This window comes from Muntiacus reevesi, chromosome 8 (assembly GCF_963930625.1).
Source record: "Muntiacus reevesi chromosome 8, mMunRee1.1, whole genome shotgun sequence".
Taxonomy (NCBI): Eukaryota; Metazoa; Chordata; class Mammalia; order Artiodactyla; family Cervidae; genus Muntiacus; species Muntiacus reevesi.
Window position 1 is genome coordinate 28577100 of NC_089256.1, and position 26612 is coordinate 28603711.

Genomic DNA, 26612 nt, shown 5'->3' on the forward strand with positions numbered 1-26612 from the left:
GTGTGTGTGTGTGTGTGTGTGTGTGTGTGTGTGTGTGTGTGTGTGTGTGTGTGTGTGTGTGTGAAGTAGCATTTTCCTTTTATTTGTCTCCATTTTTTTCTTACTTATGTATTTGTGTGTGTGTGTGTGTGTGTGTGTGTGCGCGCGCACGCGGGAAATAGCATTTTCCTTTTATTTGTCTCCATTTTTTTCTTACTTATGTATTTGTGTGTGTGTGTGTGTGTGTGTGTGTGTGTGTTAAGTCCCTTCAGTCGTGTCCGACTCTTTTCAACCCCATGAACTGTTGCCCACCAGCCTCCTCTGTTCATGGGATTTCCCAAGCAAGAATACTGCAGTGGGTTGCCATTTCCTTCTCCAGGGGGATCTCCCCCACTCAGGGATCAAACCCGGGTATCTTACGTCTCCTGCATTGGCAAGCGGGTTCTTTATCACTAGCACCACCACCTATGTAATAATTTGCCAGAAATCACTTCAAAATCACTTCACTTATTTGAACTTGTGCTCAGCACTTAGATTTTAAGAGTGACAAATCATAAAGGAACTAAGGAATTGAAGGTGTTTTCAACACAGTATCCCAGCAGTTGGTGAGTGTTCAGGCACATCCTAGACATCAACTACAACATTTTAATGTGATAGATGGGGTCGCAAAGAGTAGGACACTACTGAGCGACTGAACAACAACATAACCAGTATACAGTTTAAAACAAGCAAGAAGCTTTGGCTAACCCATGGTTCACCAGCAGTCTTTAAATAGCCTTAACTGGTAAAGAATCCGCCTGCACTGCGGGAGACCTGCATTCGATCCCAGGGTTAGGAAGATCCCCTGGAGAAGGGAAAGGCTACTCACTCCAGTATTCTGGCCTGGAGAATTCCATGGACCATATAGTCCATGGGGGTCGCAAAGAGTAGGACACAGCTGAATGACTTTCACTTTCACTCCCTCCTCCATCACAAGCCTTTCAGTGAAACAGGATACAGGACAGCCCACATCTCAACCTGCAACTCACCAGTGGCAAAAATTCCACAGACAAGGTCAGAAGTAACCTCCCCACACAGCCCACAGACCCTCTGTCATCCTTTCAGGAACCTTCAGGAGCGTGTCCCGTCAAGAGACCCAAAGAACTGGCTGCAGGCCTCCATACCTGGCAAAGAACAGCTTCTCCTCCGTGAGTCCCGAAAGGCACTTGCACCAGAAGCCTGTCCCCATCCTCACTGTCCAGGTGGCCATGGAGCTTGCCGGGGCCGAGCAGCTCCCCAGGCTCCTCCTCGTAAACGCAGCCGCTGCTCAAGACGCTGAGCCTCACCGGGCTCCCGTCCACCTTGCAGAAAACCAAGGTCTGGACCGTGTCCCGCAGCGGGGCCTTGCTGGTCACCCGGAAGCCAGGCAGCGTGAAGGACGACGCCAGGGCCAGCAGCTTCCCTCCCTGAGAAAGATAGGCCGTGAACCTGCGGGACAGGTCCTCGGGGACAGGCTCCGCGGTGGCGATGACCAGCAGCAGACAGTTGTCCGCCCACGGGTCCCTGAGAGCGCTTTCCGGCGGCAGGTGGTACAGCGTGTAACAGTCCGTGTCCACACAGTCGGCCAGCGCCGATCGGACCTGCTGGAGCCGGTCCAGGCCATCCCGGGAGTCAGAGCCCACGTACAGGAGGATGTTGGGGGCCTTGCCCGTGACGTTGACCCTCTTCTCGTCCCTCTCAGGACAGAGGTCTTCATCGTCGAGGCCCTCCAAACCGCCGCTGTAGTCATATGGGAGATCTGGAATGTTCTCTGCAGAGGCGAACCTGACAGATTCAATGGTACTGTTCTCAAGCTCCAAACACTCATGGCAGCTTGACAGATGGAGGGGACAGTGCTCCACAGAGCCCACGCCCCTCTCACCGTCCACGGCCGGCTCGCCCCCCACAGGGGCCCCACCTGGCCCCCATGTGGATGCGGAACCCGGAGACCGGGGGTCCTCCCGGCCACTGCTCTCCATAGTGTCGGGCTCAGGGTTCCTCTCAACAGAAGATTCGGGGTTGGGCTGCAGGAGCTGGGCTGGCAGGTCTGAGGCCTGACCCTTAAGTTCCTTTAGGGCAGAGTCCTGCAAGTGGACAGCTGAAGGTAAAAGAAAAGACAACCCATCAGCCCTCTGCTTTGTCTCACATCTCAGCGCAAAACCTCGGGGCCTTCTCTGTACCCACAACCTCCATTCCAAGCAGCTCACATCACCCTTCAACTCCGCGGTCTCCGTGGGATCCACATAACCGCTCCCCACCACCCACCCTCCAGTTAGACGGGTACCCCTGACAATCCCAAGTGAAACTGGGAATTTCCACATCTTTCCCATACAGATCAGAAAACCTCAGACCGTCATGTTGATTGGTCAACAGGTGGCGTTTCAGAGAGGTGATTTTTGTCCACTTGCTTAGAGATTCAGTTGCGTGGGTGTCAATCTTATGCGATAATGATACTAACAAACAAGGGCCTCCCTGGGGGCTCAGCAGGAAGGAATCCACCTGCCAATGCAGGAGACTTGGGTTCGATCCCTGGGTCGGGATGATCCCCTGCAGAAAGAAATGGTAACCCACCGCAGTATAGTTGCCTGGAGAATCCCATGGACAGAAGAGTCTTGGCGGGCTGCAGTCCATGGGATTGCAGAGTTGTCCATGACTTAGCGACTAAACCACTAGTGTTGCCCTTAAGTCACACCAAACAGGAGTGCTCAATCGTCCTGAAGCTTGTTAACTACAGCATCCTGCTATGATGAACATCTCCCCAAGTTACTTACACACGATCTTCTGGGGTATCAGTCCATTAGCCATCTGGAGTCTATCTTCCAGGAATGCCACCCCTAGCTTGCTGAAGTCATCCACACTTGCTCTGGCGATTAACTGATAAGGATCCCCAGGTCGGCAAGCTAACGGCAAACAGCAGTCAGACCACTTCACAATCTGAGACAGAGTGGGCGAAGGAAGGTGAAGAAAGGGTGAGATTTTTCTTCCTTAAAATAACCAGATACTTTACTTTTCCCTTCAGCTCCCACCACAGTCAAACCCAAAGGGTTACTGGATGTTACATTTTAACATCAAAGTTGTCCTGACTCCAACATTCTCATCTCTCCCTGACAACAGGGCTTACAGAGCACTAGACACTATGCTCTCATTTCAAAGGATCATTGAGGGCTTCCCTGGTGGCTCAGTGGTAGAGAATCCACCTGCCAATGCAGGACATACGGGTTTCATCCCTGGTCCAGAACTACCCCACATGCCGGGGAGCAACTAACCCGGTGCGTCACAACTACTGAGGTCCAAGGGCCCTAGAGCCTCTGCTCTGCAACAAGAGAAGCTACTGCAATGAAAAAACCACACGCTGTAGCTAGAGTAGCCCCTGCAGCTAAGAGTAGCCCCCATGTGACACAACTACAGAAAAGCCCACACAGCAACAAAGGCCCAATGCAGGCAAAAACAAATAAAAGAAATTTAAAAAAATAAAAGTAATTCAAGTATTGGACTTCCCTGGTGGTTCAGTAGTTAAGACTCTGCGCTTCCAATGCGGGGCGGGCCTGATCCCTGGATGGGCAACTAGGATTCCACATCCTTCAAGCGCAGCCAATAATAATACCAGGGATTAAAGTCATATACTGCTTTTATTTTTTTATTATTTTTTTTTAAATATACTGCTTTTAAAGGGACTAAACGGGAAAGGGCCCACTCCCCAGACACTGGGAAAACCCGCTCTTCAGTAATAGGAACTAGAACACCGTTAAGCCCAGTATCCATGATGTAAACAGATCATGTTTGCATCATGACACATACATACAAATCGTACTAGATTTTCTTAAAGTCAGGTCCAAGACCCAAGACAACAGAAGTCCCCGGGAGCACGTGAAAACTCACGTTTCGGGGCACCACGCTCTGTCTGAACCGGAAGTGTACCCAGGCTTCCCAGGGATTGCTGAAAGCGAGAGCAGCTAGGACCGCCTCTCCAGAGCGCGCCTGCCTGGCGCAGTGCACACTTCCACCACAAGGGGGCCAGGGGAAAGGAGAGCCGGGAAAGGGCGATAAAGCGCAGTCCCTAAAGCTCTCCAGTGTTCATGGAAGAACTGGAAACTGGAACGGGCAGAACGGGGAGTTCCCCTGGGGTTGGGAGCCTGGCTAAGGAGTCCAAGGACTGGGTCTGGTTAAACGCAGCTAACCGTCGCTGTCTGTCCTTAGGTAAGTCTCAGAACCTCTGAAGTCTCTGCTTATTCGTTTATAAAACAGGAATAATGGGGGTAACCCATCGTGTTATAGGTTCATTATGCTAATGAGATTAAAAGTTAATGTCATGCCCCCAGTTGAAAACTTGGGACAGAACATATGTGTTTGTTAGTCGCTCAGTCGTATCCGACTCTTTGCGACCCCATGGACTATAGCCCACCAGGCTCCTCTGTCCATGGAATTCTCAGGGCAAGAATACTAGAGTGGGATGCCATTCCCTTCTCCAGGGGATCTTCCCGACCCAGAGATCAAACCCAGGTCTCCTGCATTGCAGGCAGATTCTTTACCATCTGAACCACCAGGAAACAGAAAAAGTGCTCAATTAATGGCAGCTGTTATTACTAGATATTATAAATCTGACTTTAAAAGCAATACTGAATATTTGGTTCCTGGTGTGTGCGTGCTCAGTCATGTCTGACTCTTTGTGACCCCATGACCTGTAGTCTGCCAGGCTCCTCTGTCCATGGGGTTTCCCAGGCAAGAATACTGGAGTGCGTTGCCATTTCCTCCTCCAGGGGATCTTCCTGACTCAGGTATCGAACCTGCATCTCCTCTGTCTCCTGCACTGACAGGTGAATTCTTTAACATTGGGCCACCTGGGAAGACCCACTGAATACAATGGTCCTTCTCTAAGAAGTCATGAATAATTTCCCTACTTCCCAAAATCTTCTCAGGAATATACTGCCCCCTCTTCCTGAAAACAGTTGTTGTTTTTTTTTTAAGCTGGATAAATAAATAAATTAAAAAATCGTCTTAAAAGCACTGAAGAATTGATAAGATTATGAACTTCTGGGCCAAATGCCAGGATAAATCCTGAACCTACAGAGGTAAAGGAAATTCCCACAAGTCACTTCTGCCCTGAGCATACTTGCCCAACCAGGAAATTTGGGGCTTAAAAGTCAGGATCCAACAGGCATCAAGATAGACATACAGATCAATGGAATAGAACTGAGAATATAGAAATAAATGTATATATTTGAAAATAATTGATTTTGGACAAAGTTGCCAGACAACTCAAGGGGAAAGAATAATCTTTTCAACAAATGGTGCTGGTATCCACATGCAAAGAATGAAGATGGACCCCCTATCCCAGACCATGTATCACCAGGTATAAAAATCAACTCACAAGGAATCAAATCCTTAATATAAGAGCTAAAACTACAAAACTCTTAGAAGAAAACATAGATGTTAATCATCACAATGTTGAATTAGGCACTGGTTTCTCAGGTAAGACACCAAAAGTACAAGCAACAAAAGAAAAAAATAGATAAACTAGACTTCATCAAAATGTTTGTGCTTCAATGAACACTTTATGAAACGACCATTCACAAAATAGGGGAAAATATTTGAAAATCATGTAATCAATCAGTAAGAGATCTGTATCCACAATATATAAAGAATTCCCACAACTCAACAATAAAAAGACAAATATCCAATTTTAAAAATGGGCAAATAATCTGAAGAAACATTTCTCCAAAGAAAATATACAAGTGTGGCTGATTCATGTCAATGTATGACAAAACCCACTACAATATTGTAAAGTAATTAGCCTCCAACTAATAAAAATAAATGAAAAAAAAAAATCAGATAGCTCTGGAGTACAGAAAAAAAAAAGAAAATATACAAGTGGCAACAGCACTTGAAAAGATTCTCAAAATCATTTATCCTTCAGTTCAGTTCAGTCACTCAGTCATATCCGACTCTTTGCAACCTCATGAACTGCAGCACGCCAGGCCTCCCTGTCCATCACCAACTCCCGGAGTTCACCCAAACCCATGTCCACTGAGTTGATGATGCCATCCAACCATCTCATCCTCTGTCGTCCCCTTCTCCTCCCACCTTCAACCTTTCCCAGCATCAGGGTCTTTTCAAATAAGTCAGCTCTTCGTATCAGGTGGCCAAAGTATTGGAGTTTCAGCTTCAATATCAGTCCTTCCAATGAATGTTCAGGTTTGATTTCCTTTAGGATGGACTGGTTTGATCTCCTTGCAGTCCAAGGGACTCTCAAGAGTCTTCTCCAACACCACAGTTCAAAAGCATCCATTCTTCGGTGCTCAGCTTTCTTTATAGTCCAACTCTCACATCCATACATGACCACTGGAAAAACCATAGCCTTGACTAGACAGACCTTTGTTGACAAAGTAATGTCTCTGCTTTTCAATATGCTGTCTAGGTTGGCCATAACTTTCCTTCCAAGGAGTAAGCATCTTTTAATTTCATGGCTGCAATCACCATCTACAGAGATTTTGGAGCCCAGAAAAATAAAGTCAGTCACTGTTTCCACTGTTTCCCCTAGGGAAACATAAATCCAAACCACAGTGAGGGGCCTGCCTGATGGCTCAGCGGTAAAGAATCTTTCTGCCAATTCAGGAGACTCAGGTTCGATCCTTGACCCAGGAAGATCCCGCATGCCACAGAGCAATTAAGCCCATGTCACAACTATTGAGCCTGAGCTCTAGAGCTTGTGGCCTGCAACAACAGAAGTCACTGCAATGAAAATCCAAATGCCACAATGAGTACCCACCCCCTCCTACTCACTGCAACTAGAGGGAAGCCCTCACGGCAAAAAAGATCCAGCACAGGCAAAAAAGATCCAGCACAGGCAAAAAACAAAAATAAATAATTATTTTTTTTATAAAACCACAATGAGGTACTTCATCCTCTACTAGGACGGCTACAATTGGAAAGATGGACAGTAACAAATATTGAGGATGCTGAGAAATCAGAACCCTCATACCCTGCTGGTAGAACTGTAAAACAGTACACCCTCCTTAGAAAAGCGTTCATCAACTCCTCGAAAGTCAAATACAGAGTTTCCTAATGACCCAGAAATTCCACTCGTAGAGAGTAAAACTTAAGAGAACTAAAAACATATGTCTGCACACAAAACCTGTACACAAAAGTTCATAGCAACATTATTCATCACAGTCAAAGTGTGAAAACACCCCAAGTGTCCACCTAAATTGTGCTAAGTCTAGGAAGCCAGTTACTAAAAGGTCACATATTGAATGATTCTGTTTATATAAAAAAATCAAAATGGAAGGATCTATAGAGTTAACAAGTAGATTAGTGGTTGCCACAGGCAGGAATGCTGGGGAGTGACTAATGGGAATCAGAGAGGAATGCTGATGGGTAGGTAGTTTCTTTTGGGGTATGAAAATATTCCGGAATTAATGATGACTAAACTGTAAATAAACAGTTTAGAGCTACTAAACAATTTAGTAATTGTTTAGTAGCTGTAAATAAACAATTTACAGCTACTAAACTGTAAATAAACACTGTAAAAGGATGAAGTTCACGCTATGTGAATTATACCTCAATTAAAAACAAAAAAAAAAAGTCTGGAGTCCTCTAAGGTCCAACCCTACTCCACAAAATCTTTATTCCTTACTACTTCACTTTTCTCCTTAAGAGAATTCAAATTAAATTTAACTTTTCTCCTTAGGCAAACAATCATTCTAAAAGCTGAGAAACATTGTCTTAGAGGTAAAAATAATAAACACAAATCTTTATGATCAACAGGCTGAAACACTGTCTAGAATATCTGCAGAAAGAGAAACCTCAGAATTCTCTTCCCTCACAACTGCAGGAGTCGAAGGCTCCATCCCTGGGTGGGGAAGATCCCCTGGAAAAGGAAATGGCAACCCACTCCACTTTACTTCCCTGAGAAATCTCATGGACAGAGGAGCCTGGCAGGCTACAGCCCATTAGGTTGCAAAGAGTCAGACACGACTAACCAACTGAGCACACACACTAGACTGACTCCGCCACAGATGCACAGGCTCGCCTGGAGGGTGGGCCTGACCCACGCAGGCTTCAGTAGAACTCTGCATTTCAAATACAACACCTTTGATCCCCGGATGAAGAGTTGCAGTCTACAATCCAGACAAAGATCTAGCTGATTTCCAGCTCTGAGAGTGCAGGAAGGATGTCAGCTCTGGAGAATGAGAAGATAAACCACCGCCTCGGTGACAGCTGACTTTTCTGATGAGGGTGAACGGGAAATATGAAAAGGAGCAGCGCAAACCCGCTGCAGGAGGCTAAAAGCATCTTTGTTCTCAGCACTATGTCGGCTGAGAATGATGGGAGACGTTCAACCACTGGAGACCCATCCCAGGATTTAGTTGTTCAGATGTTGATGTAGCAGCCTGCTTCGGCGAGCACCAGCTTGGAGCTGGAACGCAAAGTAGGCACTTGGTGTAAAAGGAGCCAACAATCAAATCCTCACACCCCGCAGGAGAGCCACAGGAGGTAAACAAATCAAGAGGAAGGACAGGAAATGGCCAGAGAACAATATACACACTCATCTCGATCAAGTTTCTAAACCCATCCAGCTGTTTCCTCACCTAAATGCATTTCCTTTTTCTAGGAACCTGGTCCTTGAGCCACAGACCGTGCAAACTCCTCCAGCAGCACCATGGCCCCATCAAAGCAAAGCCACACGGTCACTAAATGCAAACAGTCTGCTTTCCTTTTACACTTTGAGCTGGAGACAAAGAGGCAGAGAAAGAAAAGGGAAGGCAAGCCAAAAGCTTACTCCCAAAGATCAAAGCCAAGGAAGCCCCGTCAGCCCAAAACAAAGGGATTTCCTCGCCCGTGCAAAAAGCCCTTCCGAAACCCAAGCTTGCAACTTGAGGCTACGATGATCACAGCAAAGGCAGTGATGTGTCTGCTCCACTCAGTTCAGTTCAGTCGCTCAGTCTTGTCTGACTCTTTGCGACCCCATGGACTGCAGCACGCCAGGCCTCCCTGTCCATCACCAACTCCCGGAGCTTGCTCAAACTCATATCCATTGAGTCGGTGATGCCATCCAACCATCTCATCCTCTGTCGTCCCCTTCTCTTCCTGCCCTCAATATGTCCCAGCATCAGGGTCTTTTTCAATGAGTCAGTTCTTCCCAACAGGTGGCCAAAGTATTGGAGTTTCAGCCTCAGCATCAGTCCTTCCAATGAATATTCAGGACTGATCTCCTTTAGGATGGACTGGCTGGATCTTCTTGCACTCCAGGGGACTCTCAAGAGTCTTCTCCAACATCACAGTTCAAAAGCATCAGTTCTTCGGCTCTCAGTTTTATAGTCCAACTCTCACATCCACACATGACTACTGGAAAAACCATAGCTTTGACTAGACGGACCTTTGGTGACAAAGTAATGCCTCTGCTCCACTCACCTCAAAACAAACGTGCACACGGCAGGGGACCCGGGGCCCAAGGGCGCTGGTTTAAACCCTCTTCAGTGAACTGCCCTTCCCAAGGCTGCCTGCAGCAGGTGCTGAGCCGAAGCTCTGCGGCTAATGAGTAGATGGGAACCTTAACAACTAGTCAGGTGACGGTTAACCTTATGTGCCAGATACTGTGGGCTGGGCCACAGTATGTGGATATTTGTCCAAACACCATTTCAGAGGTGACTGTGAAGATATTTTTCAGACATGGTCAACATTTTCAGTGATTTCACTTCAAGTAAAGTAGAGCATCCTCCTGTAACACAGGTGAGCCTCGTCTAATCAGCTGAAGGCCCTACAAGAAAAAGACTGCGGTTCCCGGAGGAAGAGCGAATTCTGCCTCTAGACTGCCTTCACTCAAGGTGCAACATCTATCCTCTAGGGGTTTCCAGCCTCTGGACTGCCCTGCAGATTTAGGACTCACCAGACTCCACAACTGGGCTTCCCCAATGGCTCAGTAGTAAAGAATTCACCTGTAATGTGGGAGATGTGGTTCAATCCCTGGGTGGGGAAGATCCCCTGGGGAAGGATTCTTGCCTGGAAAAAAATCCCATAGACAGGGGAGCCTGGTGGGCTACAGTCCATGGGGTCAATGCATAAGCACAGACTCCACACTCACGTAAGCCAGTTCCTTAAACTAAACCTCTTTCTGTCTGTCTTTCTCTCCCTTACCCCCCTGCTTCTCCGTCTCCCTCCCTCCCTATATATGTATGTGTAATGTGCACGCACACACACACACACACACACACACACACACACACATACAATTCTGTTTCACAAGAGAACCCGAATAAATACAAGTTACCATTAGTGAGCCTGGGTAAGATCAACATCACTGCCTCGACACTGCTAATTTTTTGGCTCTCATTTCTCTTCTCCCAAATCAGTGTAGTTACATGTTAGGTTTTTTAAACATCTAGTAATGAACTGATTGAAAAAGGGCTAGATACACAAAGATGTGAAGATCTGAAACCATGACAGTCAGGGGAAGAGGTTATTTCCCACTTTCAGTTATTCTCAGTGCCTTTTGGGTTTGGGAACAGAAAGGATACAGCAAGACTATAGAATTCCTTTTCACTCTCTATTTAACAAGGTACTATGACGTGTGGTGCTTTTAAAAGAAGGGGATTGGAAACCCAAGTTAACAGCATATGATAAGTCCACCCACAACAAGCAACGGTTGAAATGATAAAGTGACCCTGATGAGACTTAAGATGGATCTGCAAAACCATAACCGACCAGAAAACTCAGTGAAAAGGGTGGTCTAGGTGTTCTAATTTTCTGAATAACTGAGAGCTAATCAGAAAATAACAGAAATAGCCTTGTTGTTATAACTGGTTTTTTTTTTTTTTTTGACCACACCACACAGCATGCAGGATCTCAGTTCCCTCATCAGGGGTCAAACCTACACTCCATGCAGTGAAAGGTTAGAGCCTTAACCACTGGACCACCAGGAAAGTCCCTGTCATAACCATTTTCTGTTATGTGTGTTATTTAGAAGCCCAGTAAGCCTGTGAGGCCCAGCGTCTACAGGGTGCTGTACTAGCAGCCCGTTTTTCACTTTATATCCCTGTCCACTCCCCGTGTTGGTAAGCCAAGGAAGAAGAGAAGTTTTAACAGACATCCCAAGTGTTGCAGTTAGCCACTGCTGGGTAACAAATAATCCCCAAATTTTGCAGCTTGCACTAATCATCTACTGCGCTCACAAAGCTCAATCTGGGCAGAGCTTGACAAGAACAGCGCAACTCTGCTCCACATGGCATCAGTCAGGGTGGTTCCACTGGGCCTGGAAGACCCACGTCCGAGGGGGTTTCCAACACAGCTGGTGAACTGAGGCTGCCTGCCAGCTAGGACTGTCCACAGAGGGCCTCAGTTCTTCACAGGAAACTCGCCTCAGGGCAGCCTGAGCTTCCTTCACAACATGGGAGCTGGGTTCCAAGAACCCAGGCGGAAGCTGTAAGGTTTCTTATGATCTAGCCTTGGAGGCCCCAGAATGTCTCTTCCACCACATCTCTTGAGGCAGACAAATCACTAAAGTCAGCCCAGATTCAAGGGAGGGGTATAAAATTCCACCTGTCCATAAGAGGAAGGAGTCTGTAGCCACCTAAAACCAAAATCTACAACACGGGGTTTCGGCCAGCTCTCTCACGCCTCCGCTCCGTGTGGGAATGGCCCGTCCTGAGACGGCCGTGGTCTCTCTGCCTGGTCCCCACACGGGAAAAAAGCCTGGAGCAGACCCAGTGTGCAGAGCAACCGGAGACTTGCTCAGCCTCAAGCGTGACATGAGCAGAAAACGAAGATTTGCTGTCAGAAGCCACTGAAATTCTGAGGTCACCTGTTCACTCCAGCCAAGCTGACTACAACAGTGGGCAAAACTGCATTCTTTAAACTAGGGGCCCCTCTACCAGCCCCTCCTGCCATATTCCCCACCTCCAGAAATGACCCACCGTCCACCCAAAAATCCCATCATCAGCTCCTAAAAAAGCTCCTAAATCTGTCTCCAACACCTCTCCTCCCTACTACCAATACTCTGCAAGGTTCATCTCTCTTCCCACACAGGGTACAATCCATTCCAGGTTTGCCTCCCCCGGATCCGGTCTCCAATCTGCCTGCATTATGATCTTCAACATAAGAATCTGCTCAATAAACCAAAAAAAAAACTTTTAAAAAAGAATCTGCTCATTCTGCTTTAAAAAAGAAAAAGAAATGTTTTAGCCTGCTGTCCACAGGATAAAGTCCAAATTCCCAATTAGTGCATATAAACCTTTATAATCCGTGTACCCTATGTATTTGCCATATTATTAAAGAACATTTAATTCTAGTACATAGAAAACCAGAAAAACAAACAGAATTTCATAGATATCAGTCTCTTTTAAGATGTGCTAAAAACAAGACAAAAGGAACATGTGTGCTAAACACTGATAAAAAAGAACAAAACAGAAGACGGTATTGCTCCCAGGCAGAAAATCAAGGATGGACCGAGTAAATCTGAGATAATAGTAAGACATGGATCTGCCACTCCCAATTGACAGTTAAAAAGCGAAAGTGAAAGTCACTCCGTTGTGGCTAAGTCACTTGAGTCGTGACCAACTCTTTGCGACCCCATGGACTGTAGCCCGCCAGGCTCCTCTGTCCATGGGATTCTCCAGGCAAGAATGCTGGAGTGGGTTGCCATGCCATCCTCCAGGGTCTCATCCCAACCCAGGGATCAAGCCTAGGGTCTCTACACGGCAGGCAGATTCTTTACCATCTAAGCCACCAGGGAAGCCCCAGTTGACAGTTATGTCATCCCTAAATCAGCCACCTGTTAGGGTTCCATGCATGTTCTGCCTAGAAACAGGCAAAACACACGGCTTCTCTGCAGGTCACTGGTAAGCCGTAGCTCTCCCAGACACCCTGACGTCCTGAATCTCCCCAACAGAGCAAGCCTGTGCTGGCCACAGGCAGCCTCCACCCGCAGAGTCCCTGTGACCATATTCTTGGAGGACAGCCAATGCAGTAGACAGAGGCAGGATGTGTGAACCCTGCCTGGCTCAGGATTCAGGTGTAGAGTCCTTCCACCCCTCAGGAGCCCCATTCCAAGTGGTAACAGAACCCAGAACTGTTTCTTGCTTATATTTTGAATTGATTTAATAGACTGTGCAATTTGAGCATCTTAACTTGGTCTGAGAGCCTCTCTATTCTGTGACCACTGGGTAATGAATGACCGTTGGGTGATGTGACCATTTGGTAATGTTGGTAATGTTTGGTAATGTTCTGGAAAGCTATCACTGCATCAAGGTAATTTGATGCACCACAGGGTCACAGAACAAGTTGGACATGACTTAGCAGCTAAACAACAATAACAATACTCCAGCCACATCTTTCCGCTCTGGCCTTCCCCTGAGCCTCTGTCAACTCATGTTAATTAGACTCCAATTGGGACTTCCCTTCTGGTCAGGGGTTTAAGACTTTGCCTTCTAATGCAGGAGACCTGGGCTCGATCCATCATCGGGAAACTGTAATAAGATCTCTTGTGCCATGAGAGCTTCCCCGGTGGCGCAGCTGACAATGAACCCGCCTGCAATGCAGAAGACCCTGGTCTGATCTTGGGTCGAGACGATCCACTGGAGAAGAGATAGGCTAACCACTCCAGTGTTCCTGGGCTTCCCTGGTGGCCCAGATGGTAAAGAATCAGCCTGCGATGCAGGATACCTGGGTTCGCTCCCTGGGCTGGGAAGATCCCCTGGAGAAGGGAACGGCCACCTACAGCAGTATTCTTGCCTGGAGAATTCCATGGACAGAGGAGCCTGGCAGGAAATACTCCATGCGGATCTGAAAGAGTCAGTCATGACTGAGCGACTTTTACTTCACTTTGTGCCGTGAAGCAACCAAGCTTACTCACTGCAATGAACAGTCAATGCAGCCAAAAACAAATTTAAAAATTGCTTTAATTAGACTCCAATTGTCCCAGGTACAAACACTCTGAGTGCTTCTGCACCTGCCTAGGAAGCCCTTTCTTCCTTCTTCACCTAATTCCTATTTTGCCTTAAAACCTCAGCTATTGCACCCACCCTGAAAGTCCTTCCCGACATCACCCCATCTGGATGGGTTCACCATCTCCCCTGTACTTGCTTTCCCAGAGCACATATCACAAAGGATTGTAATTCTTCACTTACTTAGCTATCTTCTCCCCCCACGCTGTGAGCTCCTTAAGATGACTGTGACTGTCATCACTGAATCCATTATTTTCCTTTAACTCTTTATTGAATTTGTTACAATATTGCTTCTGTTTTACATTTTGGTTTTTTGGCCACAAGGCATAGGGGATCTTAGCTCCCAGACCAGGGACTGAATCCACACTCCCTGCACTGCAAGGCAAGTCTTAACCACTGGGTCACCAGGGTTAAGTGGTGACCCAGTCCCTCTGAATGTGCCCTTCATCTTCAAATGACATACATGCAGCCCTAGAACATAATCTGGCACATAACAGGCACTCAATAGCCCTTGGATGGACGGATGGATGGATGAAGGCCTTTATAGAATGCAAAGAACATGAGTGAATTTTCTGCAACAAAAAAACTGTGTAAGTTCTTTGGGTCATCGACTCTTACTAAACAGGACTGCTAATGTAAGTATAGAAGACACTGAAAATTGAGCTGAATCTGCCTTGACCCATTGGTATTTCTTCTGGCACCTACGAAATAACTAGGACTACTGTTCAACAAATATCTTAGTGAGAGAATGACTGAGTGAAAATATGAATGTGTGAATGCTACAGTTTTTAAACTGAATTCCTGAAATTCATTTATTTGTTGTAAGGGGGGGTCTGTAGAATGATACAAAGGAGATATTCAAAATCCGAAAAGATGCCATTTTCAATAGCTGAAGGAGTGGTACTGTCCTAAAAATGGGAAAGGATTTTATCAAGTTCAAAAGTCTTTCCTCAATAACATATTTGCTATTAAATATCTTAGGATCCTATCAAATTCAAATGACTTGAGAGTTAGGTGAAATACATAGATTCATGAACGCCCCCAAGCTGCAAAATCCCATTGAGCAATAAACGTGAATGGGAACAGCAGACTTATAAGACAGAGACCTGTGAAATCAACTCCTTTTTTAAGATCTGAAGCCCAGTTTACAAAACAGAGCTGTGTAAGTTCTTTGGGTTGTCGACTCTTGGGTCATCTGTGTAATAAATAGCCATGGTGCTCCAAAATATGGTTCTAGACAGCTCTAGCTCCTGGTTGCAAAATCCACTAAACTCTCTGATCACAAATAAGATGACTTAACCGGAGAGTACCTTTGGTGGATAGGCATCCTTTCGCCTCCAGAATTAAGTAACCACCGGGACATTCCAGTGTTGGTGGTACAGTAGTTAAGAATCCACCTGCCAATGCTGAGGGCACAAGCTTGATTCTTGGTCTGGGAACTAAGATCCCACATGCTGCAGGGCAACTAAGCCCGTGCACCCCACAACTACTGAGCCCAAGCACCCTGGAACTCAAGCGCCACAACAAGAGAAGCCACCTCAATGAGGAGCCCTCGCCTCCTGCCACCCCCCGACCACAGATGGAAAACAGCCCCCACTCGCCGCAACTAGAGAAAAGCTCAAGCACAGACAAAAGTATATAATTTATTTAAAAACTGTAAAAGCTCTGTAGGTGATTTGAGGAGGAGCACATGACAACCCACTCGAGTATTCTTGCCTGGAGAATCCCCATGGACTGAGGAGCCTGGCAGGCCACAGTCCATGGGGTCATGAAGAGTCGGTCACGACTGAGTGACTAAACACAGCACAGGTGATTTAAAAAAAGAAAAAGATTACAGTATACTAACAGATATATACGGAATTTAGAAAGATGGTAACGATGGCCCTATATGCAGGGCAGAGGAAGAGACGCAGAAGTACAGAACAGACTTTTGAACTCTGTGGGAGAAGGGGAGGGTGGGATGTTTCGAAAGAACAGCATGTATATTATCTGTGGTGAAACAGACCACCAGCCCAGGTGGGAGGCACGAGTCAAGTGCTCGGGCCTGTTGGGCTGGGAAGATCCAGAGGAATCGGGTGGAGAGGGAGGTGGGATGGGAGACCGGGATGGGGAATTCGTGTAACTCTATGGCTGATTCATATCAATGTATGACAAAACCCACTGAAAAATAAAAATTTAAAAAAAAAAAAAAAAAGAAACAGACCAAAAAAAAAAAAAAAGAAAAAGAATTAAGTAACAGCCCCGAAGAGATCTTAAATCGCCCCTAGAAGGTAACCTAAATGAGAGCGATGCAGCAGAAATGTTCATCATCTCCCAACATCTAGTCTTTCTTTCTCCCTTGTAGTAACAGAACTCCAGGTCGTCACAGAATCCATGGCTGCCCAGCTACGGACTGCAATTCTCCACCTCCCTGCAGCTGAGAGAAGCGACATGTGATGGGAAGCTCCTGGATCACAGCCTCAAAGAGGAAGCACGTTGGTCCCCACCTTCCCAGTCTTTCCCTATTCTGAGGGCTGGAATGTGGATCCAGGTTAGGGGGCGGGGTGGGGTAGGAGGAGCCCAGCCTCCACCGGATGATGGCAGAGGGGAGGCAGCCTAGCAACAGGGCAGAAAGGGGCTGGGTCCCCGGGTGGCCTTCCAGAACAGGACCTTCTCCCTCAGATGCAGGCTGGGCATCACTTGTTACCACAGCGTAGCTTGGACTTGGGCTTCCCTGACGGCTCAGACTGTAAAGACTCTGCCTGCGATGTGGGAGACCTAGGCTGGATCCCTGGGTTGGGAAGATCCCCTGGAGGAGGGCATGGTAACCCACTCCAATATTCTTGCCTGGAGAATCCCATGGACAGAGGAGTCTGGTGGGCTACAGTCCCTGGGGTCGCAAAGAGTCGGACACGACTGAGCGACTTGCACAACAGCCTTTGTGACTTTCACACCTTATGTAATACAGTAACCACATTCCTTAAGGTGCTATGTGTATAGAGATACACATTAGGCAACAATGATTCAGGAAAATTAAGAGCAAAACAGTCACAATTTTATGTTAGAAAAGGAATCTGTGCATATTTGATATTTTACATAGTTGCAATATTTTAGAAATTTTGGCACAGATTTTAAGTTGAAATCTTACTAGATATATACAACATTAGAATACATAAGAAAACTTCAGGGACTTCCCTGGTGGTCCAGTAGTTAAGACTTCGCCTTTCAATGCAGGGGGGCAGGTTCTATCCCTAGACGGGGACTAAGATCCCATATCCCTTGGGGCCAAGAGATCAAAACATGAAACAGAAGCAATATTACAACACATTCAATAAAGACGCTAAAAATGGTTCACGTCAAAAAACAAAACTTTAACCTTTAGTCATATAACTTCAATTTTCTTCTCTTTAAAAATGATCATAATATCTTATAAAATTGTAAGTACTAGAGGTAATATATATAAAACACCGAGCAGGGGCTCAATAAATGGTATGATTATTATTGTAAGTATATAGAGAGTTTAATAAACAGTAGGAACTGGCAGAAGGAAATGGCAACCCACTCCAGTATTCTTGCCTGGAGAATCCCAGGGACAGGGGAGCCTGTTGGACTGTCGTCTATGGGGTCGCACAGAGTCGGACACGATTGAAGTGACTTAGCAGCAGCAGCAGCAGCAGGAACTGGCAGGAGAAAAATGTCATGTCCTAGCACACTAGGTTACTGTCAGACCACCTGCAAAACTCTAAATCCCTCCTGAGCCCCAAATAGAGGAGAGATTCCTGCTCTCTTTTACTTTTTCCTATCTCCTAACTCTTACTTCCATCCACCTTGAGTTCTAGTCAATTATTTCCAGTCTTATTTCTTCCTTTTCATTCATCCCAACACAATGTCTTCAAGACAGTGGTGTGAGATGGAGGTTCAGTGGCCATGGCTGTCTTCAGCAAAATGCCTCCTGGATCGTTCACGCCACAGGCAGGAAGCATACGATGGGTGAGTGAGAGCAGAAAGGATTCACCCCAGACACCAGCATAAGCAGCCTATAAGGGGGTGGGGACTGGGGGGTTAAGGAGTTAGGGGCAGGCATCCACCAGCCTGAGAGGTGACAGCCCCTGGGAGAAGGCATCCATTGAGAGTGTACGCCAGAGGGCATCCCCACTGGGTGTGTGTCCAGAAAGATGACAGGCCATCCCGAGGAAAACCCACAAAGGAGACCCGCGATACGATGATGCCATTTTCAGATTCAACAAAAAGATAATGAAGAGGAGGTTGCAATGAGGAGGAATGGAAGGGAAGGAGTAAAAGCTGGGACACATGGGGAGTGGATTTAGCCGAAAGAAAAGAAAGAAAGAAAGAAATTAGCAGAACTGGTCACTGAATGGCAGGAAAGAGGCAGGAGGAGGGGAAAGGACCCACAGGCTGGGGTGTTCATCTGAGATTTTCTTTTTTTCCCAGGAGAGAAATACAAACCACCAGTTTAGGACACGTTACTGAGTTTGAAGTGCCTTCAGAATACTGAGGGTGAGATGTCCAGTACACAGTGGTAGAAATCAACTGATTTCGGCAGCAAGAAGCTGTGGGGCTGGACTAGATGACCTAGGGAGAGACCTCAGCATTGCTGCCCAGTAACATACGGCAAACCAGAAACACAACTTAAACACAAGTAGCACTTTTTTTTTTGGCTGTACCATGAAGCATGTACGATCTTAGTTCCCCAACTAGGGACCTCAGTGCCCCCTACAGTAGAAGCATGGGGTCTTAACCACTGAACCACCTGGGAAGTCCCAAAACTCAGATAGGTAGACAGACAGATAGATAGATAGATAGATAGATAGATGTATTTGGATATATATGTATTTGGCTGCACAGATTCTTAGTTCCCTAACCAGTGATCCAACCTGAGCCCCAGCAGTAAAAGCGCTGGATCCAAACCACTGGACCAGCAGGGTCCCTACTAATATATTTTTATCTAACCCAAAATGGGGCTTCCCTGATAGCTCAGTTGGTAAAGAATCTGCCTGCAATGCAGGAGACCCAGGTTTGACCCCTGGATTGGGAAGATCCCCTGGAGAAGGAAATGGCAACCCATTCCAATATTCTTGCCTGGAGAATTCCAGGGACAGAGGAGCCTGGTGGGCTACAGCCCATGGGGTCACAAAGAGTCAGATACAACTGAGCGACTAACACTTTCACTTTCAACCCAAAATATCCAAAAAGAAAGCAAATCACGAAAGCCAAGAAAGAGCACTCATGTAAAATAATAAATTTCGTTTTGGTAATGGTTGACAAAGGACAAACACGGTACTCACAGTTTCCGAAGAGGATGCCGGTCTCTGTAAATTCTCACCTTGCACCCAAATGCTCTCTGTCACAAATGCGATGTGCTCTGCTTCAAGTATAAAAGGAGAAACCAGGAACAGGGCCCATTTGTTTAAGTCATCAATGGACTGGATGGAGGGAAAGAGACACAGATCAATAGAGGATTCAACATGACTTCAAAAACAACTGTCCCTTATATTAACATCTAGGACGTCCTCGCCTCTGTAATTCCAGGTGGCATCTACATAAGGTCATCCGATGCTCTCTTATACACTGCATTAACTCACATTTTTTTGTTGAGCTGAAACTGAAAGTTGCTCAGTCATGCCCAACTCTTTGCGACCCCATGGACTACACAGTCCATGGGATTCTCCAAGCCAGAATACTGGAGTGGGTAGCCTTTCCCTTCTCCAGGGAATCTTCCCAACCCAGGGATAGAACCCAGGTCTCCCACATTGCAGGTGGATTCTTTACCTGCTGAGTCACAAGGGAAACCCAAGAATACTGGAGTGGGTAGCCTATCCCTTCTCCAGGGGATCTTCCTGGCCCAGAAATCGAACCAGGGTCTCCTGCATTGCAGGCGGATTCTTTACCAACTGAGCTATCAGGGAAGCCTAGTTGTTGAGCTGTGACTATATAAATAGCTGCAAAATCCTATGGACAGAGGAGCCTGGCAGGCCACAGTCCAAGGGGTCGCAAGAGTTGGACACGATTTAGCAACTAAACAACATGAACAACATCCTCCAATGACCCATGACAGCTTTCACTTCTTTTGTTACTTGCTAGGGCTTTCCTGTTAGCTCAGTCGGTAAAGAATCTGCCTGCAATGCAGGAGACCAGGGTTCATCCAAGCAATTAATTCTGAAGCTTATTCCCACCATTTCTTATTGCCGAGCACATGTAGGAGTTTTCCAAATTACTATTTGGAAGTACATTTGAAGGTGAGGTGGCTCAGAAGCACATGCCCGTCAGCAGAAGCTTGTTACTGACAGTTGCCCAAAGAGCTGTTCTTCCATCTCCTCCACCCATGACAGCATCAAGATCAGTTAGCAGATCGGCTGTGATCACTGACTTCTGCTCGCCCCTTGAAATCTCTCTAGAAAGACTGTACATTTAATTTTAAAGGCTTTAAGACAAGGCACATCCAGAGCAGAAAAAAGCTGAAAGCTAAAGCTGCAAAAGGGGAGCCTTCTCATCATCAGTTCAGTTCAGTTCAGTCACAGTCGTGTCTGACTCTTTGCAACCCCATGAATCACAGCACGCCACGCCTCCCTGTCCATGATCACCCACCCCCAAAAAGGGCATTTGGGTCAAGTTCCATAGGCTTGCTTGTCAGTTCAAACCTGCCCTTGATGGGAAGATGAGAAAGTTATTTTCACAGGGCCTAGTAACCTGGCACAAAGCAGAAGCTTAATAAATATGTGTTGAACCAATCAGAGAATGAAAATGAGACAGAATAACTCCTTCTGTGGGTAAACATAATTATTTTATGATAGTTAAAAACAAAAGCCAGGTTGTAGGAACTTGCCTGGTGGTCCAGTGGTTAGGAATCCACCTGCCAACGCAGAGGACAGCATCTGAGCCCTGGTCCAGGAAGATCCCACATGCCTTGGGGCAACTAAGCCTGTGCACCTCAACCACTGAAGCCCACACACCTTAGAACCCGTGCTATGCAGCAAGAGAAGCCACCACAACTAGAGAGGCCCCCACTCACTGAATCTGAGGCGTAGCCCCCGCTCACTGCAGCTATAGAAAGCCCAAACAGCAATGAAGACTCAGTGCAGCCAAAAATAAGCAAAACTTTTTAAAAAGAGCAAAGTAATTTAAAAGATTGTCCACTTTACCCATAGAAAATATGTACATTAAACAAAAAACTTCAAAGTTCCAGTTTGTATAAACTATCTTTGGTGATACTTAATTCTTGCGGGACCTTTGATTACATAAACATACACATATGGTACTTATGCATCTGACTTTAAGTATATAAAATATGGAGACCGCAAAGGCATAAGATTCAGTTCTGTAAAGTTACTTCGGCCCAGGGAGACTGACAATAAGGTATCCACTGAACCAAATCATCAGTCCCATGGTATTCTCAGTCTTAAAATAACCGTAGCTAACCACAAATAGCCAGACTTCCCAATTGCAGGTTTCAAACAGAGCTTGATTAAACCCAACAACCACTACTTCATTCAGAAGTAAAGTATCTAACTGCAATGCAGGAGACGCAGGTTTGATACCTGGGTCAGGAAGATGGCAACCCACTCCAGTATTCTTGCCTGGGAAATCCCATGGACAGAGAAGCCTGGCCAGCTACGGTCCAAGGGGTGGCAAAGAGTCAGACATGACTTAGAAGCTTAACAACAACAAACAGAAAAATCCACCCTTGGATTTTTCATTTTATCATCTTTCTCAATCAGGATTCCTTAAAAGAATTATGCCTTCCTTCCCTCAGGAATCTACTGAATGTAATGAATGAACATCTAGGCAATATTAGAATCACTCATATTCTGTTATATAGTATATCAACAAGAATGGGTATTTTTTATTTGTAGCAGCAAAGTACAACGGCATACCTAAGCATAACCCCAACAAAATGTTCAAACCTGGGGTAAGAGTTTAATTTCCTCACGCTTTTACACACACAAAGAAAAACTCATTTTAAGAGTGATCCAACTTTTCACAAGGAAGAGCAAAGAGCAAGAAACCATTAAAAGCGTAACACTTTTAAATGTTAATGACAGCAATGTGGGTGATGTCCATGGCAATTTGCACAGCACTGCCCTCGCAAGCCCACTTCCAATAGCTGAGTGGAAAGAACTATTGTTCTGCAGAGATTAAAGGAACGGCCGCCCCAGGTCATCCTGTGGGTGACAGGGCCGGCTGAACTTGTAGCCATCAGGCTAAGTATTCGGGCAAGGAGACCGGACTGCTTGCAAATCGAAAGCAAAAAGATGCAAAGATTAATGAGTAGGTGCCCCGATTGGTACATGACGCAACTGACAGGAGCTGGGGGTAGGGCACTTTTTGTCACCACGGAAACAGGAGACAGAAAGCTGAGGATTTTGCGGTACGTCTCTGAAATCGGGTTCACGCCACCTCCGGCCCAGTGCTAGGCGAGGGACGATGGAGGGACTCGAGGCCCTGGGCGCTGCTCAGGGGCTAATCGACTTTGCACAGGTACACGGGTACACGCCGCTTCGGCAACGCCAAGACCCAGGCGTCCGGACCCTCGCGCGGGCACCGCATGGACAGGTGATCCGATCGGTCTCCGGCCTGATACTCCGGGCTCCCGAGGGCATCGCGTGTAGGGCAGGTCCCCCAGCTGGCCCTTCCGGGACCCCACGGCCTCTCGCGACCTCCAGGCGAAGCGGAGGGAACCCGCTGGCCGCACGCACCAGGGCCGATGGCGGGGTCCGGGCCGGGGGGCGCTCCCGGCTCCCTGCCGGCCCCGCGGCCGCGCGCCCCCGACCGGGCCTGCCCCCAGCCCCCCACCCCGGCGCCCAGCGCCCGCCCACCTGGCTCTCGCCGACACAGAAGACCCGGCCGCCGCGGCTCAGGCACACGCGGGCGCCCCGGGGAGGCGCGGCCGCGCTGCAGAAGGTGAAGGAGCAGCGCGAGGCGCGCAGCCGCTGCACCGTGGCGCGCACGAGCGCGGCCGGCCCGCGCCCCCAGCGCGCCCACAGGTACAGGTAGCACAGCGTGATGAGCATGGCCGGCCGGCCGGCGGCGGCGGAGCTCGGGCCGCGGACGCTCGCACCACCGGCCGGCCCGCCCGGCCCTGCCTCCCGCCCAGGGGCACGGCCCGCCCCCGGCCCAGGCGCACGGCCCGCCCCCACCGAGCTGCCCTCCCGCCCCCGCCCCGCCCCGCCCCCGGACGGCGCGGTAGGTTGGGGACCCCGGCCCCGCCCGAGCGCCCGAACGCGCAAGCGCCCGGCCCCGCCCTTTCATCGGCCCCGCCCTCTCGCCGGCCACGCCCTCCCGCCTGCCCGGCTCTCCCGCCGACCGGAAGAGGCCGCGGGGTGGCTGGGGAGGGTGAGGAGGGACGTGTTGATGGAGGGAGAAGGGCGGCCAGAACCAGAGGGAGGCAAGCCTGTGGGGAGGGCGGTGATGGAGGGAGAAGACAGGCAATGCCGGGAGAGCTGAGTGGGAGGGACCCGGAAGAGGCCACTCTGGGGGGAGGCTGGGGCGCAACGTGAAGGAAGAAGGAGGCAGACGCGCGGTAGGTTGGGGACCCGAGGGGAAGTTCAGTGGCTGCCTGGCCGGGTTAAGCAGGAGTCTAGCCGTCCAGCCTTGAGGGGTGGGAGGCAGATTGAGGAAGGGGCTGATTAACCAGCGCCTTACCAAAACAGGGAAGCCTTGCGTGCTGCATCCACGGGGTCGCGGAAGAGCCCGACACGACTTAGCGACTGAACATTACCAGGGCCCAAAGTGTGTTGATACACACACATCACTCCAAGTGGGAAAAGAGGAGACTGTTTTTATTGGATTATACGACGCCTTCGTCTCACACGCTAGCAAAGTAATGCTCAAAATTCTCCAAGACAGGCTTCTACAGTAACTTCCAGAACTCCCAGATGTTCAAGCTAGGTTTAGAAAAGGCAGAGGAACCAGAGATCAAATTGCCAACATCCGTTGGATCATCAAGAAAGCAAGAGAGTGCCAGAAAAACATCTATTTCTGCTTTACTGACTATGCCAAAGCCTTTGACTGTGTGGATCACAACAAACTGTGGAAAATTCTTCAAGAGATGGGAATACCCGACCACCTGACCTGCCTCCTGAGAAATCTGTATGCAGGTCAAGAAGCAACAGTTAGAACGGGGCGTGGAACAACAGACTGGTTCAAAATTGAGAAAGGAGTACGAAATGCTGGGCTGGATGAAGCACAAGCTGGAATCAAGATTGCCAGGAGAAATACAAATAACCTCAGAGATGCAGATGACACTACCCTTAGGGCAGAAAGGGAAAAACTAAAGAGTCTCTTGATGAAAGAGGAGAGTGAAAAAGTTGACTTAAAATTCAACATTCAAAAAACTAAGATCATGGTATCTGGTCCCATCACTTCATGGCAAATAGATGGGAAAACAATGGAAATAGTGACAGACTTTATTTTCTTGGGTTCCAAAATCACTGCTGGTAGTGACTGCAGCCATGAAATTAAAAGACATTTGTTCCTTGGAAGAAAAGCTATGATCAACCTAGACAGCACATTAAAAAGTGGAGACATTTGCCAACAAAGGTCCTTCTAGTCAAAGCTATGGTTTGACCAGGAGTCATGTATAGATGTGAGAGTTGGACTATAAAGAAAGCTGAGCACCAAAGAATTGATGCTTTTGAACTGTGGTCACCTGATGTGAAGAACTGACTCACTGGAAAGACCTTGATGCTTGGAAGGATTGAGGGCAGGAGGAGAAGGGGACAACAGAGGATGACATAGTTGGATGGCATCACCAACTCGATGGGCATGAGTTTAAGCAAGCTCTGGGAGTTGGTGATGGACAGGGAAGCCTCGTGTGCTGCAGTCCTTGGGATCGCAGAGTGGGCACAACTGAGCAACTGAACTGAACTGAACTAAGCCTTCAAGCAAAAGGAATTTTAAGATCAAGACAGAAATTCACACAATGCAATAATATTGTGTATTTCTGGACTCTTAAAATAAGGACAGGAAACAAGTGGAAGATAGAAGAGCACTATAAGGCGGCCTGCTGTTCTTGAACATGTGGGTCACCAGCCTGACTATGAGTATCCTATGACAACGAGAGAAAGGGAAACAGGAGTCAGTGTCCCTGTCCCCTCAGAGAATCATGGTGGTCCCTGAACCTGACAGGTTTCTCCCCTGGAACCTCATCTTTTTTTAGAGGCAGTAGGTAAAGAACAGCGTCCTCAGCTCAAGTAGCACAGAGGTTTTCTCTTTCCCCCACCTTTGCTGTAAATGGAGGGCAGATTGTAGGGAGGCTGCTCCCAAGTCTGTCTTAATCCAGGGGCTGATTTTTAACATACCTGAACATTCATCTGCTTTAAATAGCAGCATAGGGACTTACTGGGGATCCAGTGGCTAAGACTCTGCACCTCCAATGCAGGGGGCCCATGTTCGATCCCTGGTCAGGGAACTGGATCCCTCGTGCCACAACTAAGACCTGACGAAGTCAAAGAAATAAATTAAAAAAAAAAAAAAAAAAAACAGCAGTATAGGGATTTCTCTGGTGGTAGAGTGGATAAGAATTCGCCTGCCTGCCAATGTAGGGGGCTTGGTTGGACCCCTGGTCGGGTAAGATTCCACTTATCACCAGGGCAACTAAGCCCAACAGGGAGTAGCCTTTTACCGAAGCCTATGTGCCTAGAGCCTGTGCTCAGCAAGGAGAGAAGCCGCCACAATGAGAAGCCTTCGCGTTGCAATGACAAGTAGCCCCCACTGGCTGCAGCTGAAGAAAGCTTGCACCAGCAACAAAGACCCAGTACAGGCAAAATTAATTAGTTTACTTAATTAGAATCACTTAACCAAGTGACTAACCCTAATGCTTTATTAGAAGAGCTCTTCAGATAGCCTTCTTGGAGTTTGCTAAATTATGGCTCAGCTAGAAATGCAGAGGACACCTCTTCTACCTAAAGGTCACAAGTAACCCTAATTTTTCCAAGTTCCTCAAGAACTTTGTGCCCTCTGCTTCCCACAGACAGCGTAACTCCATCTGACCAGATGAGAACTTCAGAGGATTGGGCTTAGATGCTTCAGGATATCAGGGTCTCAGAAAACATCATAAGAGGGACTTCTCTGGTGGTCCAGTGGTTAAGAATCCACCTTCTAATGCAAGGGACAAGAGTTCGATCCCTGGTTGGGGAACTAAGATCCCACATGCCATGGGCCAGCTAAGCCCTTGCGTTGCTACTAGAGATGCCCACATGTCCCAGTGAAGACCTAGTGCAGCTGGAAAAAAAAAAAGTTTAAGAAAAAGCAATGTGGGAAAACGTAAGGATCAGCCAGTATGGATTACAAAGTATGGGGACCGTAGGGGACAGAATGAACTGAGAAGGGGGTAAGGTCCCTCTGGATTGAGGAGGGATTGAAGAGCAGTGATACCATTCACACCCAGGAGGGAACTCAGTAAGGCAGATAGAGAAGAGGAATAAGAGAAGTCACACAGTAAGCCCCATTTATGATCCCATGTAAAATGATGGAAAAGGCTCAGAAAGGAGCTTAGCTCATCATCCCCAGACAGCAAAAGGGAAGGATGCAAAACTAAGACATCAGGGATTGTACTGTGTATACCTGATTCATGACGTGTAGCCCCTCACTACTCAAAGTGTGGTCCTTGGCTGTAACAGGATCACAGGGGCCTTGCTTTAAATGCAGAATCCCGGGCCCCACCCCAGAACCACTGAATCA

General features: G+C 47.5%; 1 protein-coding gene across 1 annotated transcript in view; it reads right to left on the minus strand.

The window, feature by feature from the left end:
• HLCS (holocarboxylase synthetase) overlaps window positions 1–22942 on the minus strand; it is a 191110-nt gene extending 168168 nt beyond the window's left edge. Inside the window, exons 1-4 of the mRNA XM_065943664.1 lie at window positions 22748–22942; window positions 19220–19357; window positions 2769–2931; window positions 1143–2095 (exon numbers count right to left, since the gene is read on the minus strand). Coding sequence (XP_065799736.1) covers window positions 1143–2095; window positions 2769–2931; window positions 19220–19357; window positions 22748–22942 — 1449 coding nt within the window. The remainder of the gene's footprint in view (window positions 1–1142; window positions 2096–2768; window positions 2932–19219; window positions 19358–22747) is intronic.
• Window positions 22943–26612: the final 3670 nt, after the last annotated feature.